The 17,836-nt window shown below is 48.5% G+C and overlaps 1 protein-coding gene across 3 annotated transcripts in view; it reads right to left on the bottom strand.

Annotated features, from left to right (window-relative positions):
* Positions 1–17,836, bottom strand: part of LOC108928273 (von Willebrand factor D and EGF domain-containing protein) — a 59,829-nt gene that overhangs the window by 8,900 nt on the left and 33,093 nt on the right. For all 3 annotated transcript variants that reach the window (XR_003798043.1, XR_003798044.1, XM_029256953.1), the window contains exons 18-24: positions 17,258–17,477; positions 15,067–15,204; positions 10,498–10,653; positions 5,435–5,599; positions 2,087–2,629; positions 632–727; positions 459–554 (exon numbers count right to left, since the gene is read on the bottom strand). Coding sequence is in view for 1 of the 3 variants with exons in the window: in XM_029256953.1 (XP_029112786.1) it covers positions 459–554; positions 632–727; positions 2,087–2,629; positions 5,435–5,599; positions 10,498–10,653; positions 15,067–15,204; positions 17,258–17,477 (1,414 nt within the window). In the remaining 2 variants the exon portion in view is untranslated. The remainder of the gene's footprint in view (positions 1–458; positions 555–631; positions 728–2,086; positions 2,630–5,434; positions 5,600–10,497; positions 10,654–15,066; positions 15,205–17,257; positions 17,478–17,836) is intronic.

Raw genomic sequence — 17,836 nt, 5'->3', positions numbered from 1 at the left:
TTGACGAAAGATTGGCTGCATAAATCACGGCTGAAAATGTAAAAACCAAAACTGATCGGTCTGCTGAACAAACTACAGGATGTTCAAACCCTTCAAACAAATAATTATAATTTAGTTTACAGTTTAAATGTAATTTAACTGTAATAAAAATCCTCGTCGAAAAACCCGAAGCATAAAAATCATGCGAAACTCTGAAGGACTTCACCTTTCCTCCAGAACGTCTCATCACTTCTTACTGAATTTAAATAAATCAGAGCATCAGAATAACATCAAAACCATCAAAGCGATATTTGCACCAGAGTAAAAAAAAAATGACTTGAACATATTGATCATTTTTCCTTCCTAACACACTGCAGGGATCCATCTCCTATCCAGCCGTCCACTGGCCGGGTTGTCCTGATGCTAAGTGTCTCCGGCAAGTGTTGTAATGAGCCCCACGAGGGCGGAGTCAGGATTACCATACTGGCACGTGTCGCCGTGGTAACCCTCTCGGCAGTGACACACATCGGGGGCGACGCACCTCCCTCCATTCTGGCACTCGGGGTGGCAGATGGCTGGAAAATTCAGAGGAGAATCCTTCAGGCTGTGGGGGGGTTGGCTGGGTGGGCATCGGGGGTGGGCGTGGCCTTACCGGTCTGACAGCCGGGCCCGGCGTAGCCTGCTCTACAGCGACACGTGTTGGGAGCCACGCACTCCATGTTGCGCCCACAGGGGCGTTTGCACACGGCTAAACACACAGGGGAAACACAAGCCAATTAGAAGAGCACCCCCCCCACACACACACAGAGTACATTCCTTCACGCTAAACACACACACACACACACACACACACACACACACACACACACACACACACACACACACACACACACACACACACACTTTCAGAACCGCTTGTCCCATACGGGGTCGCGGGGAACCGGAGCCTACCCGGTAACACAGGGCGTAAGGCCGGAGGGGGAGGGGTCACACCCAGGACGGGATGCCAGTCCGTCGGAAGGCACCCCAAGCGGGACTCGAACCCCAGACCCACCGGAGAGCAGGACCGTGGTCCAACCCACTGCACCACTGCTCACGCTAAACATTCAAGTCCATTTATAGTGCTGCTCGAAAGTAAGTGAACCCTATATGGATGATCCTTATTCTTGTATAAAATGTAAGAATAAATTTATACTTATGCTAAATACTCAAATAAATGCATAAAATTAATAAATGACTATGATTTACACTCCTGACTCTACCAACCTACTTAGTTTAACCAATGAAACTTGAGCTTCACTTATTTTTATACCTTTACACTGCTTGTGTGTTTCTACTACACACACAATTTCCTCTACAAACACATGGAATTGATCATTACACACAAATTCTTGTTAACCATTTCATGGTAAAACTGAGGGATGCAGAGGGTTACCATACTTTTAAGCAGTACTGTAGACAGCAGAGCAATTCTTATTCTATAAGTTCTGGATAAGAGAGCTGTAAAGGGATTCAAACCCATGACCTTCAGCTGTAAAGCAGCACCACTAACCAATATGCCACCTGGTGCCCTTTTCATGTCCAAATTAAGTTCTGGAGTATTAATGTGGAAACAAATCTCTCCTCTCAGCAGACAGTAGGAAGGGTAGAGATTTGGTACTAAAAGCCCACTGGAATTTTTTTGTTGGAATTAGAAAGGGGGCAAAACTGTGGAACTTAATGAACACATTTAATGTCACTCCACTCACTTCCAGTGTTAGTGCGTCCTGATCAGGGTTGCGGGGGTCTGGAGCCTATCCCTGAATCACTGAGAGAAGAGCTGGGGAGGTACACCACTCTCTTGCTCTCTCTCTCTCTCTCTCTCTCTCACACACACACACACACACACACACACACACACACACACACAAGCAATTTAGCATCACCAATTCACCTGAACTGCATGTCTTTGGGCTGCAGTAGAAACTACGTTCACAAATGTAATGCGTGCATTATTATTAATTCATTATTCCTTATTTTGCATTTTTTATGGCTCATTCTGATTAGCCCTGGTCATGATGACGAGGCGGCTCCCCCTAGTGGTGACCCTTGAGCTGGCGCCACATACCTCTGCAGGCGCGTCCGTCCCCCACGTATCCGAAGGGACACCTCCCACAGCTGAAGCCCCCGTCGACAGCGGGCTCACAGGGGACCCCCGGGAAGCAGGGCGACCGGGAGCAGGTGGGGTTTCCCTCCTCCGGGACCACGGAGTTTCCTGCGATTTGGACTTCGACGTCCTCGAACCCTGAGTGCTCGGAGGTAACGGAGGTAAGCGCTGCGGTCAGGCCTGAGGTTTGGGACGGGCTCCAGGGTTTGGTCTGTGCTGCGGGGGCGGCACCGAGCTGCCAGGTCCTGGGGTCACCAGGGGACAAGTGGGGTGATTCTCCTCCATGGGTAGGATGAGCGAAACCTGCGGGCTCCTGAGCCGCGGTCCTGGGTTCGAGACGTTGCTGAAGCACGGCGCTTTCCCTCCTCTCCGGAAGGCGAAGGGTCCTCGTCGAACCCGCAGTCCGAGTCAAGGGGGCCGTGCGGTAGACATCTGGCAGCCGCAGGTGGGGCACGATGTTGCCGAGCTGAGCCGCGGTGCCCCGGGGTGGCGAGAGCCGTCGCGCTGGACGATGGGAAAGAGAACACGTGTGCAGGGGGTCATGTGACAGTCCTGAGAATACAGTACTGCTTCAAAGTATATGGTCACGCCTCCTGCGCCTTAGTTTTACCACAAAATGGTTATTTAATGATAATCAGTGTTTCTCATGTGACGTAGTAGGTGCGTAATGACCAATCCCATGTGTTTTTAGAGGAAATCGTGTGTGTAGTAGAAACACACAGGTAGCGTAAAGGTGTAAAAATAAGTGAAGCCCAAGTTTCATTGGTTAAACTAAGTAGGTAAGTAGTCAGGGGTGTAAAGGGGTGTAAATCATAGTTGTTTATTCTATGATTTAGATTCTCAGAGTTTATCTTAATATTTTATGCAAGAATAAGGAGCATCCCTTTAAGGTTAACCTACTTTAAAGCAGCCACACACACACACACACACACACACACACACACACACTTTGTAGGTTTCTGCAATGACTGTTCTCCTATTTAAAGACCCACAATTCCAGTGTGAAACTGTAGCGCTGAGTTGCCCTGCAGACGACCATCTTTCGCAGCCGATAACACACAAGTCATTTCCTCCCCTCCACGGTTTCCGCACGGCAGCGTCACGCGCGCCGGTTCGAAAGGAGCCACGCGCCACACAAAGAAGTCTTAATCTCGCCAGATTTGGCACACTCCTTCCGTCACGTGGCGAGTCATGCGGACAAGATGGATTGTGACGGGCGCCGGGCTGCCCGACGGGCCGCGGTGCGGAAGAGCTCCTGAACTGCGGAGAAAACCAGCATTAAATGTGTAACGGTCCACGGTCTGGGAGACGAGCAACACAAACAGCATCGTAGGCGAAGAACCTCCCGAGGAGGGAATTTCGCGTGAAAAGGGACAGCGGAAAAGGCGGCGGGGGGGGGAGGGGGAGGATGGCGACCTCTGTGTCATGGCCTATAAAAGCTTTCAGGCCTCTCCCATGGAAACAGGTTATTATATATATATATAAAAATGGCCAAAAATGGCATCGCCGGGCTGCTACAGGGGCCGCGCACACCGCTGGAAACATTCCGGAATTTTCTGTAATGTTTGCACTTCACAGACACATTTGTTTGATCAACACATGCAATTCAATCATTCAAGAAGCATAATTTAGAGCTCATCAGAAAACATCATTTGGAGATGATTAAAAATAACTTGCGCCGGATTAAGCTGCACCAGAGCGAAGAGGGTGTCGCATGTGGCGCCGGATGGGTGTTAAAGATGCAGCCTGCATCCCGGCCACGGCGGACCCAAAACATCCTGCTGTGCTCGCTTTGAATAAAACATCACTATTTCCCCCCCATCCCCCCCGTGTCATCAAATATAAAAAGGAGCCTACTTGACGTGCATCAATTTATCATTGGGGCTCAGTGGGACACTGGGATTGCGGATGAGACCAGACACAGGACATCCCAGAAGACTGAGGGAATCGCAGTTTAAGAACAAAATTAAGCTATAAATAAACCATGACTCACTTATTAAAAGAGCAGCAATTAATGTTTCACGTTTGCAATAACAAACCTCTAATGATCATTGCAACAACCTTAAAAGTGCTACTCGTTCAGATGGAAATATATGAATATGTAGATACATGTTAACGTTCATTTGTTTACAGGTCCCTCTCATTTAACGTTGGACAATCTTTGGACATTTTGGCTGCGTTTCTGTTTGTAGCGAAGGAACACAATCATTGATTAACCTCCACGCCAACAGGGGGCAGTAAAACCCACTGCAATGTTTCACATTTACGGGATTAATCAGTCAGAAATCGGCTCTGAATGGGAGTTCTTGGAGTTGACATCATCTTCGGTCATCTTAAATTACTGTTAACGTCAATGTAGCTCGAAACTAACGGAATCGTGAAAACACTGCTTCTGCTGTCAGTCAGTCAATTTAATTAATTACAGCTACATGGAAAATTTTCATGGAACGAAGCCAACAAGTCGACTGAAGGACGTCAGTGTTGTTAAGTGAATGTGATTTTAATCCTGGTGATTAAAACAGAGTATTTCCAGACTGTTCTGTTGCCTGCTAGTGTCCTTAGTGTTGAAGAAGGTACATTTTACACACACACACACACACACACACACACATTTTCAGAACCGCTTGTCCCTTACGGGGTCACGGGGAACCGGAGCCTACCCGGTAACACAGGGCGTAAGGCCAGAGGGGGAGGGGACACACCCAGGATGGGACGCCAGTCCGTCACAAGGCACCCCAAGCGGGACTCGAACCCCAGACCCACTGGAGAGCAGGACTGTGGTCCAACCCACTGCGCCACTGCACCGGTACATTTTATTATTATTGTATTATGGGGGCGCGGTGGCGCAGCGGGTTGGACCGGATCCTGCTCTCCAGTGGGTCTGGGGTTCGAGTCCCGCTTGGGGTGCCTTGCGACGGACTGGCGTCCCGTCCTGGGTGTGTCCCCTCCCCTTTCGGCCCTACGCCCTGTGTTGCCGGGTTAGGCTCCGGTTCCCCGCGACCCCGTATGGGACAAGTGGTTCAGAAACTCTGTGCGTGTGTGTATTATTAAGGTTAATCAGAGTGAAACTTCCTGGCAAAATAAGTCTGTATTTAAAAAAAAAAAGAAAAATGTGAACACTTACCCCAAGTGTATTGTTCATAAGACGTGGAACTGGTGTGTTTCATTATGGAGGTGACAACGTGAATGTGAATTAAGTGACCGAACTGCAGAGCCCTCCTGTCCCTAATATGACCTGCGTTCCATATCATAAACGTCATTGTACGGTCAGTAATGTTCGGTTATCACGTGATGAAATGGAGCACTTACTTCCTTTGGGTAACTTTGTGCATATCCGTCCGTTGCCATGGAGACCAGGTGGGCAGGGTCCACAGACGTAGCCCACGTAGGGGGGTCTCCGGTCAATGCACTGGACACCAGGAAAACAGGGTCTGGTTGCACACCTGCTGGTCACCTGTACCTGAGAGGCGGGGCCTGCAAGGTGGGAAGGTGCTTTTAGAGGCGTTTCCATTGGTCCTACATCATCAAGTCTCCGCCCCCATATTCCACAAGTTTTCCCTCCACAATCAAACTAATAATTTGACATATGCTTGAGCCTCACGTGACCGGACCTATAGGACTGACCAGTCACCCCAGCGCACCACTGATACCTGACTTAAAAAGATATAATTTTAACTTTATGGTAACCTCATAAGTAAACTGATTCAAAATTACATTCTTGAAAATCACAATATTTTAATAAAGCAATGCTTTTGCTCCATTTCTGAAACACAGTTTAGGTCTCCTTTCGCCAGTTCAGCAGCCGCTCGACAAAAATCACTCGTGATCCCGACGTCGTGCTGGAAGACGGTTCAACATTTACGACACTTCATTTTCATGTTATTAAAAATTTTTGCCGAGAAAACCTCTTGAAATACTGAAATTAGGCGATTCAACAATTTGTGTTCCGCTTCGCTCGCTTTCCGCCAATTTTACTTACTTTGAAAATTCTGGAAAACATCTATAAGAAGCAATATTGCGATGCAGTATCTGGTCACCCGAGGCCCGGTCAAGTGCGACCGACCTGTTCTTCCGTACCTGTAACCCTCAGCAAAGGCTGAAGGGAACGACAGGAAGACGCATCCTAAGCCGTTGAGCACTTTTGAACACTCTGTAAATGCTAAATGGTAAATAGCGTGCAGAGTTGCTCTCCATCTCTACAACAAAGGGCTGCAGTTCCATAAATCTTTCATATTAACAGCAAAGGTATAAAAGCATCACGAAGCGGGAGGAGGAGACAGCCGGGGCGGGACGAAAGTCGATCTCAGACTGCGTGCAACTGCCTCCATCGCTATAGTAACCAACAACCCTGCTGGTCCAGCACACCACGCCCCCAACACCAGTGACCCCTTGCTCGGAGTGGCCGTCGCATGGGGCCTCCGGGGCCTTTCGCTACCCTGCGGAGCTCCGCCGCGATGCCAGCAAAGTCGATATCTGGGAAGATTTATTTGTGTGATTAAGACCTGAGTAGCTGAGAGCCCGGGTTCGGGGGAACCAGGATGCCCGTGGAAAGAGAGCATCTCGCCACGCTTGGGGGGCCGGGGGGAGGGGCAGGGCATCTGCTTTCCGACAAGAACCTCTTCGACAGCTGTCTTTTATTAAAAAGAGATTTACTGCCCTTATGATTACACATCTTGACGGTTGTTGCCCGCAATTTTTCTCCCACTTCAACAAGGTCAGTAGACGTCCCGCGACAGTGAGCAGATTGATGGACTTGGCGGGGGGGGGGGTCCATTTCACCTCTACCAGCAATGGAGCGGCGGCCGGGTCACAGGGTCTCGCACCACAGCAGAGTCTTGAAGCTCAGTGGCCGCCGAGATGTGCCAGCTGAAGACGATGGAGAGGATGGAGGAGAGGGTGGGACTTCCCGCACGAAGAGGGAACGGGAGCAGGAGACCATCTGAGCTCCCGCTACATGCTGTCGTGTCATTTCTGGTTCGAATTGAAAAAAGGGGCTCCGACTCTTCTGAACATCGAGAACAGGACCGTTGCTTGAATCTTAGGTGACCGTCTGGGTGTTCCATTCCCACCGCGGTGGAAGACAGATGTTAATGGCTACTGGTGACGACCGTGACCTATTATGGCCAGCAGTCCTTGATTCGTACTCTTTTCGTCCAGGTTTGGAAGTGCGCTGTGACTTGAGCACAGTGACTCAGCAGGAAGCACTGCTTCCTTACGGCACCTGAGCCGTGGGTTCAAATGAGGGTCAATCCATGTAGAGTCTGCATTCTGGACCTGCGTTCATGTGGGTTTCCCTCAGGTGCTCTGGTTTCCTCCCACAGCCCAATGACACGTTTCACCTGAAGTGGTGACTAAACTGGCTGTCATATCTGTTCGTAGGTCACATGACCCAACTAATTGTGGGAGGTTTCTGCTCATGTGATTCCAGTGTGTTACATATGTGTAATTTTTTCTATTTGATCTTTTCACGCAATGTCAAGTACAATAAAGCAGCATCACAGCATATATAATGGATCTCTACCAGTTCTATGTTCAGCAAAAGGTTTTTCAGCTGTGTCTTTACAGTTGTTCACTTGCAAATCACTTGGCATAAATTAACAATATGTTAACATATAATGTTTTTCTTTTTATTTATTTATTTTTTTAAAGAAATTCTGCTCCACTTTGCTAGTATCCATCCATCCATTATCAACAACCGCTTGTCCTTAGCGGAGTCGCGGTGAGCTGAAGCCTAACCCGGCAACGCAGGGCGCAAAGCCGAGGGGGGGGAGGGGACACACCCAGGACGGGACGCCAGTCCATTTCAAGGCACCCCAAGCGGGGCTCGAACCCCAGACCTGCCACACAGTGGGCACTGGCTGAACCCGCTGCATCACCAGGCCTCCCCACCTTTGCCGATATGAATTTTTGAAAATATGAAATATTAAATAAAATACTATGATGAACTGAGCTGTCCAATAGCCACACTGGGTCTAATCATGAGTGGATATGTGTGTTAGTTACATAGTTCTGCCATCCAGTGGATCAACGACTGCTACATTTAGACACTTTTCTCCAAAGCAACTTACAATCATGGATACTATGTAGTGTTACCAGCTTACACACCTCATTCATTGCAGTGACTTACACCGCTGGATACACTACTTACACTGGGTCACTCATCCATACATCAGTGGAACACACACTCTCTCTCTGTCACTCACACACTATGGGTGAAGCTGAACAGCATGTCTTCGAACTGTGGGAGGAAACCAGAGCACCCGGAGGAAACCCACACGGACAGAACATGCAAACTCCACACAGACTGAGTGAGCATCGAGCCCACATCCTCTCGCGCCACCGAGGCACTGTGAGACAGCAGCTCTACTCGCCGTGCCACCGTGCCCCAGCTGTGTTAGTTTCAAAACGACACTGTACATCATCTGGGATAAGGATGACAGCTAAACACTACACTAATCACTGTATGCTGCTTTGGAGAAATAAATGAAGAAATATAAAAGTAAATATTAATGTAAATGCCCATGTTTGTGTACATCCCTCCTGTCCAGATCAGCAGATAAAACACATTTTGATTTTGTAGCGTAACGAAAAAGTAGTAATTTATGTGACGTTCCCACGCTAATGAGGTCTATTTAAAGTTGCCCAATATCTTAGTGATAATACCTGCGGTAAAATAAGGAGTTACACTGCTTGTGTAGTACATCTCTGCAACAGCACTTAAACAAGTCAGTTGTCCTACCGGACTTTGCTTATGAAGAGTTGCACTTTTTGCTTTTGGACCTTTGAGATTTTTCTAAGCAAACCTAGTCAGTCGCCTAGGAGGTGCAGACGTTAGGGGAGGGGGGGGTGCCAAATTTTGTGAGCAATATAATTTATTATATGTGACCTATGAAAAATACATTAATGATATAAATTAATGAGCTGGTGGGAAGTCCACCCAGGGCAGGAGGCAGGAGCTGGAAGACGTGCTAAGTGCATCACGAGGACCAGCTGCACCCACTCAAGGGGAATGAGAAGGGACTAAAAAAGGCAGCTGGCGTGAGGAGGCGAGGGAGGAGCGAGTTTCGGGCTGGACCTCATGGTGGTGTGGCAACACCCCCCCCCCCCCCCCCCGTCTTATATAGATATCTATTTGTTCCTCTAACCAACTTCAGCCTGGAAAACAAATTGTCAGTCCATTTTCCCTTTTTACAATATAAGTCCAAGTTCTGCGCATTAAATATAAATGTGTACATACAGCACATACAATGTATATATTTAGAAATACATTTTTCTTTGAAAAATCTAATTTTTCCTTTCTAAAGAGACCTGAATATATGTATGCCTAAAATAAGTTAATTTTTGTCACATACAGTTCTGGGCAAAAGTTTTAGGCACTTGGGGACAAAAGTTGTAAAGTGAGAATGCTTCTAAAAATAATTCTCTTAGTAAACTTCCTACAAAGCGTAGTAACCAACCATCGTCAACAACTGCTTGTCCCGAGCGGGGTCGCGGCGGGTTTGGCCTGTGCCTGCTCTCTGGCGGGTCTGGGGTTCGAGTCCCGCTTGGGGTGCTTTGCGATGGACTGGCATCCCATCCTGGGTGTGTCCCCTCCCCCTCCAGCCCTGTGCCTTGCGTTGCCGGGTTAGGCTCCAGTTCCCTGAAACCCCGCTCAGGACAAGTGGTTTCAGACAGTGTGTGTGTGTGTACTTTCTTTCTTTAACGACATACAAAACCCTTACTGCAATACTGTAAATTTTTGCAGAAGGAATGCTTGGAAATGTAAAATATGCTCTTTCCCATTGACACTAATGGAGAAGACATTAAATAACCGTCTAAAACAAATATTTTTGTGAAACATCTAAGGGCCTAAGACTTTGGCGCAGCACTGTATACCTGCGTGTACCTTTATTCATTTAGAGACAGAAGACAGGGTGTCGGACTCATTCTTGCCCTGGGGCAACGCCGCGGCGCCGGAGCACGGCTCGAACCTCCGTCCCTCGCTCCGGCCGCCCCGTCCTTCCGTGACCCTCGTCGTGAGAAAATTCCCTAACTACGTACGATGCATTTCGGAGGGAACCCTGAGGCAGCCGCGCAACACAAAGGAGACGCGGCTTCCCGAGCAGCGGCAGCAGCAGCAGCCGCCACTGAAGCTGTGGGAGAGCGGCGCTTCTGAAGGAATGGGGAAGGAAGGAAATAAACAGAAACACGGCTCAGGGATAAATAAGTAACGGGCAGGGATTTCATGTGGGTGAAAAAAACAACAACAACAACAACGCAAGAGGAAATTGTCCTCCCCGCATCGTGATGCAGACTTTGCTCTCAGCGAGAAAATTTCATCTCCCCCAAACACTGGGGATGCAAAGTAATGACAGCGCCGGGGAAATACGTACCGGTGACTCCGCGCCCGCTGGGCTCAGTCGCTGCGGCCGGTGCCTCAGCCGTCGTACCGGGGGTTTCTGGGAAGCTGGGCCGGGCGTCTCGGCTCTCGGGTATCAGATGTGGCTCGCCGCGGCTCGAGGAGCCGCCCGTGTCTGAGTGGTGCAAAGCTGTGGGGGGAGAGAGGTGGATTGAGGGAGATAAAGGGGAGGAAAGCGGTTCCCCCTTAGTCATCCATGAGAATGAGGTGAGGAAGATAGAGCCGTCAGTGGAGCAGATGGTGAGAAGTTCACTGCGAGCAGTCAAACACCAGAGCCTAAACTGACATAATAATAAAAATGATGATGATGATATGATGATGATCATCATCATCCTTATTATCATGTACAGGTGGGAGCTTTAGGAACACCCAAGAAAGGTTTCAGCCTCGATCTGGAGAAGCTCCCTGGCCGCCCAATTGCAATCTGCAAATGCAGAGGGTCACGTATCCTGCAGAAAGTGCTGGAATGAATTTATTCTGTCTGTTTTTGGGAGCCAAACTCATAAAGAATGAAGTGAAACATTTAAATTTTATTCAGACATTTGACTGAGAGGAGCACTGAATTAATAACAGAAACCAGTGAATATTTTAATTGCAATAGGAAAAACACAAGGGAAGGGAGGCAGAGAAATCTTCCCTGGTGTTTCAAAAACCACATAATACTACTACTAATAATAATAATTATAATAATAACAACAATAATAGTACTAGTAGGAGGGGGATTATTAGGCTAGGGGATGGGTTGTAAAGACAAATTTTACATTGTATTTCTGGAAGGAAAGTGACCCACTAGATGAGGAGGGATGTGTGGGGCAGCAGGTGGCCTAACCCTGCTGTAGTGCCCTTGATCAAGGTATTTACTCTGAATTGAGGCAGTAAAAATTACTTTGCCATATAGACAGGTAAATCAGTGTAAGTTGCTTTGGAGGAAAATGACATGGTACGAAAGGTTCAAGCAACAGCTGGGACCCCTTGCTGGTCCCTTAGAGAGAAATGTGCCAATAATCACTGATGTATGGATGAGTGACCCAGTGCAAGTAGTGTATCTAGCAGTGTAAGTCACCGCGGTGAATAAGGTGTGTGAGCTGATAACACTACATAGAGTTCACTGGAAGTCGCTTTGGAGAAAAACGTCTGATAAATAAATCAATGTAATCAACCCATTTCTCGGACACTGGACTCTAGACAATGGGCTCAGGTTGCTCATGGGCCTCAGTGAGTCTGGTCAAGAGGATGAATCGAGAGCCCCTCCGTACAAATCATAAGCGCTCGACCGCATTTCCTTTTGGGGTCATGAGCACCTGGAAACACTCAGCTTGGCCTGCAGGGGGTACCTTGTACCGTTTTCCCAGCTTGTTCAAGAGCACCATTCGGAGCGCAAACACCAGGGGGTTTTAAAAAAAAAAAAAAAAAGGCCGGGAAAATGACACCTTCGAGCCACGTGGTGGCGGTCGTGTTCCACATGTTCTGCCGCTCATGATTTTTCTCACCAGCGATTCCTCCCAGGCAGCGTCACAACGCAATGAAGGCAGCGCCGCGCTCCACCTTAATTAAAAACAAGGTTTGGCAGCAGCGGCAGCAGCAACACCTGGAAGTGGAGCACAGGAGGCAGGTAATATCAAACTTCTCCAGCCTTGCGTTGAACTCGGCCTCAAGTTCAGCGGCAGCAGAAAACGAGCAAAATTCGCTTTCGCCTTGATGGGTTCTGCGGGGCAGCTGTCTCTCGGGGGGGTTTGCCTTCCGACTGCACTCTTTTTTTCCCCGCAGCTCTTGGCTCTGCAACCACTTTAGAACACGGTGGAATTGAAGCGGGGCGTGCGTGGAGCGGGTGGTGGGGAGGGTGATTGATTACGGCAAGACGCGAAACGGCAACTCGGATCAAGCTGACGGCGAGCGAGGGAGACGGGCGCCGAGTCGGAACGCCTTGCGCGGAAAATCGAGGGCCGCAAACGTGCCAGGCACAGGGTCAACGGCGACAGAAAAGCACAGCGACGAAGGGAGAGGCGGCAGCAGACAACGGGGGACTCTGATGTGGCCTTTTGGCGAAGTCGCGGCACTCCAGCGTGGGCGGCGTCCGTCACATTGAGCTTTTAGCTCCGGCTCTGTAATTGCACCGCGTTCGGCTGCTTCGGCCTGTTGTCTTTGACGTCTGTCTGCCGAGCAGGTAACTCGGCCGTACGGGGGGGTGGGAGGGGTGACTGCGGCAGCGCGCTGTCTGATGAGCCATACGGCTCTCGAAGCCCACTCGTTACTGTGTGTGTGTGTGTGTGTTTCCTGAAGAGTAAACAATTCCTCTGCTGCGATTAGATGACTTAGAAATTAATATCTTTCCAATTATAATTTCCCTCTTTTTTTCTGCCTCTTCTTTTCTTCTTGACAGACAACCTTGCATTATGTCCCTGATTACGGCCCACAAGACCAAAAGATCAACGCCCTGGTATGTCCACCTATGGTCACCTGGTGGTCCCACTAACTATGGTCCAAAATGGACAGTCTGCAGTTCTGGCTTCAGTGTGGTGGATTGAGCTCTTTGTGTACCTCAGAGCTGCTGTATCCCTCCCACATTAAAGAAGAATCTCGAACCCATCTCTTTGAGAGCCACTTCTCTCTTGACAGCTCCATCAACGAGTCCAACACCATCTGCTACGATCATCTATGCATTTTCTACTTGAATAACATTTCTATAGGAGCTACTGGAGGGCTGGGAACCAACGACGTGGTGGTATCAGACACACAAGCTACGAGTTCATAGTCCTGGGTCTAAGGCATTAATCACATGAAAAATATTAAAGGTAGAGATTAGCCCAAAAAATAAGAAAATTTATTGTAAAAACAGTAAGAGGTTTGCACTGTCCAGCGAGGGCTTGACCCAAAGGGTGGACGGACAGTCGTCCTACAGAACTGCTTCCGAAACCACACTAAATCTGTGCAATATTTGCATACAATATACTATGGAAGCTGAACAATTCTTTCAGCCACCATTGGAAAGCAGGTGAGATTGTGGGGAACATCAGATATCGAGGGGTCGTGACGACCGGATGTCTGTAGCGACTGAGATGAGGAGCGCTGTGCTCAAGGCCCGCCCCGGAAAACAGATGGAAACCCTTGGGCGAAACAGCCAGCAGCAAGAAAGATGAGTGCTCTTCTCCGCAGAGGAGATCATCTGTGTCACGGCTTCCGACCCGTAAGAGCAATTTTTGCGGAGACGTTTATTGCTTCTGTAGAACTGGGGCAGGTCAGGCAAAGTGGAGAATAGAGAATAAATTAGCAACCAAAGCTGGGGGGGTGATGGATGGTGGGCTTCCATCTCCTGTCTGAACAGCTCTGCAAGCCCTTGGCTGATCTCCTGGACCGTGAAGGCGGAGTCCGCTGACCCCCGCCGCGATGTGGTGCGTCAGTCAGATGTCAGGCCGGACGAGCTGCCGAGCGGAAACGCGGAATCGCCTCCCCCAGCGCTCTTCTGCTCTCCTTCACACGGAGCGAAAACGCAACCTGACAGCTGGAGCTCACTTGTAATCCTTCAGGTGTTGTAATCGCTCGGATGATGCGTGCGCCGCTACTCCGGTGCCGCGCCTCCTGTACCGGAAGCGTGTTCCCGATCCCACTGCCACCTTGTTAATCCCAACAGGAAGCGCCCAACTGCTGTGTTATGATCTCAAAGTGCCCAGCGACTGCGCGTTTAGCCGCAGGTGGTCGTCCTACAGAAGAAACCCTTCGAGTCCATCCTAACCGAGGGCGTTACTGGAGATTCCGAGACCAAATTCAAAAAATATAAAAACTCTTCAGTATTCAGCAAATCCATTCAACTGCATTTATTCGTATCTATTCCTTTAACTGACACTTTCCTCCAAAGCGACTGACAAAAGTTGATCTACTGATAGCGATTTACCCATTTACACAGCTGGGTAATTCTTACTGGAGCAATTCAGGGTAAATACCTTCAATGAGGGAAGTACAGGATTCAAACGTAGGACCTTCAAGTCCAAAGGCGGCAGCTCTAACCACTATGCCCCCTGCTGGCTTGTTATTTATTGCAAAAAGCTCCTATTTCGAGTGACACACAAGTAAGGAACAGCATTAAAGAGAAGTGTGTGAACAGTGTTACAGCACAGGGTGATAAGCTGTGACAAATCCGCTAAGGAGAGCGAGTCCGAATGTCTGGATTGAATTGTCTCTGTTCTGGAACTCTTAGGCTGAATGAGGATTTGGAGGGAAAGGAATTCGAACTGGTCCTCTTCCATCTCCTTCCTCATTGTCCAACAGGGGCATCAATAGGGGAGTCATGGCAACTGGGTGTTTGTTCATCGTCACCAGGTGTGTGTATGTGTATAAGGGTGGCATGGTTACCGCTCCAGTAAGGAGGTGTAGATGTTGGTGTGTGAGCAGTGATGTTCCTTATAATGGTACTGTGTTGTGTTCCATTCTCTGTGAGAGTGTGTGTTGGGTTCTGTGTACCGTGTGTGTGTGCTGGATACGGTAGAGGTGTGTCAGCAGGTGTAATGTCTTCTTGTGTGCCAACATAACCACAGGTAGAGCAGCTCACCTGTGCACTTCCTCCCATCTCCCATCATGCCCTCCGGGCAGCCGTGGCAGTTGTAGGAGCCCAAGGTGTTGACGCACGAGGCTCCAGGGGGACAGGGGGACTCCTCACACTCGTCCAGGTCCTCCTGACAAGTAGCACCTGCAGAAACAAGTCAGGAACGTGATGCACGCACGCACCTGTGGAATAGAGTCAAAGCGTTTGTAGCTTACAAATTATTAACAATTATTATTATTTCATCATCTGACTCCAAGGCAATTTTTAGCGTTGGGTTTGTACACAAAGCTGCCGGTGTTTTGGTCGTTTATACAGCACCTTGATCGAGGCTAGCAGAGAAGGAGGTGGGATTCAAATCCCGGTCTTTGAAACGAGACGAGAGCTATAGCCGCTACGCCACCTGCTGTTCCGCGGTGATGTACGTCAAGTATCAGGTTGGGCGATCAAAGCGCATATCAGTTTCACACCGAAGACATCTAATTGTCTGCCTGTTTCATCAGAGAGCCCTGAGAACTAGAGAAACAAGAACATTAATAAAAAAATAGAAAATCAAATGGGAAAAAAAAAGATTTTGTTTGGGGAAAGAAAATGGTCTCTTGTAGGGAGAAGAAAGGGAAGATGATGAAGCCATTAAATCTGATGAGTTTCTCCGTGTTTATCTGTTGATTGTGGCTTTTGTCTGTTTTCCATTCGCGCGTTTTGCCGCCGATTCTGCAGGGTGATGAGGTGTCAAGGGCACTCGAGCCGTTCCACGGGAGATGGCAAAAACATCTGCCGCGTATCTGAGCTCCGACAAACGCGTAAATAAAGCAAAGAACATCTAGTATCGTATCGAGCTTTTCGCTTGGGGAGAAGAAAAAATGTATTATTTTGATTCTTCGCTAGCCGAACCCATCAGCCGATACCAGGTCTGACACAAAATCTCTGTAAAGTAAAAATTAATTAATTTTTAGAGAAGAACCAGATGACGAGCCAAAGAATGCGTTTCAGATGTTTGCGGTTTGGGTTTTTCTGAAGGCTACAGATGAGAACTCAAAAAGTGAAGCGAAGTGCTGCCAAGAAACTCGTCCGCTGTTTGGTTTAAGGCTGTTGAGTCACTAACAATCAAGTCATCCGGGGGTTGCATTACATGTCCATTATATAAAGGACTTTAAAGAAGAGAAAATCCTTTTTTCACACTTTTTAAAAGCTTAAAAATAAAAAAAAATATAATAAAAAGAAGCCTTGGAGCGCATGGTAGAAAAACCCTTGAGGTGACAGGTTTACTGCTGTCATACAGTGTGTGTCATATGTGCTGCTCGAGTGTGTTCGGCTCACTCTGTGGATACAGCGGGTGCGCGAGCGCACACACACACGCGCACACACACACACGCGCACACACACACACGCGCACACACACAGAGCGCACAAGCCCCCGGTGTGCCATGAACCTGTCAGACCCGGAATGGGCAGCCAGAGACATCGATTTTACAGTGACTGGCCTGGGCAGTGATGCACTCAAATGCCCCAAACAGCATCCAAGATGTTCTTTTGTTGAGCCACTGCTGGGTAGAGGTCACAGCTCAGCTGCCCTGGTTTCTCTGTGCATCACATTACTTGTATTTATGACACACTCTTTCAGCAAAGGGGACACATTTATCATTTTTACCTTGAGGAACTGGATTGTATCGAACCAACTGTTTTGGTCACTTACATATATGCAACATGCTCAGATGTACCATATTTTAGTCATGTGACTACAAGACAATACATCATATACTCTAATGTTTCATGTTTTACTCAGAGACCTGCTACATACTCAGATGTACCATATTTCCATCATGCGTCTATACTAGAAACATTCAAATGTAAAGTTTAGTCGCGTCTATACAAATTTACTATGATTATACTTTGTGTACTGAACCATATTTTAGTCATCTGACTATACGCTACATGTTCGAGTATATCATCCTTCACACACAAGTCTACACTTTACATACTCAGATGTACCAAATGTTGGTCACATGTCCATACTTTACATACCCAAATGTACCATATTTGTAGCATGTAATTATGAACCCATATGTCCCATATTTATTACATGACTATACCATACTACACAGAGTCCCATGTTGAGTCACATGTTCACGGATTTATTGACCAAGCAAGAAACGAAGCTCTACAGGAGAAGGGCTGGGCCCTAGCGGTGGTGTGGTACCTCGCAGCCCAGAGGGACACTTGCAGCGGAAGCCCCCGGCCGCGTCCAAGCAGGTCCCGGCGCCGCACGGCTGCGATCTGCACTCATACACGTCATCTTGGCAGCGGCTCCCCTCGAAGCCCCCCGGGCAGACGCACAGGTACCTGCCGCTACCGGGGGGGAAGCTGACGTCTGTGATGCAGGTCCCACCATTCAGACAACCGCACGGCTTCACCTCCACCTGGTGAAGAGGGACGACGGTGGGTGGGTTGCACTGTGGCAAAAGGACCCGGAGCAGTTGGAGAAAAGTAGAGAAGCCAGCCGCCCAGGATCATGTTTGCAGTCAGCCAATGATGCTGCTAGATACATCTCGCACTTTTAGGGTCGTTAAAAATGAAGTCCGGGCAATAAAAACACCCAGCAAAGCTCATTAACCCGGGACCCGTCTAAGAGTAATTAAAAAGGAACTGATCCGATGTTAATAATTACTCTTTCTTGACGTGTTCACCTCTCAGCACGGCTGGGGATACCGGTACGCATCTCCTCTAATGATGGTTAGCGGGCTGAGAGCAGATGCTGAGCTTCTGTCTGGAGGCCCGA

Source organism: Scleropages formosus, chromosome 12 (genome assembly GCF_900964775.1).
Source record: "Scleropages formosus chromosome 12, fSclFor1.1, whole genome shotgun sequence".
NCBI classification, from domain to species: Eukaryota; Metazoa; Chordata; class Actinopteri; order Osteoglossiformes; family Osteoglossidae; genus Scleropages; species Scleropages formosus.
The sequence above is the reverse complement of the archived record's forward strand: the minus strand, read 5'-3'. Positions and strand labels throughout refer to the sequence as shown.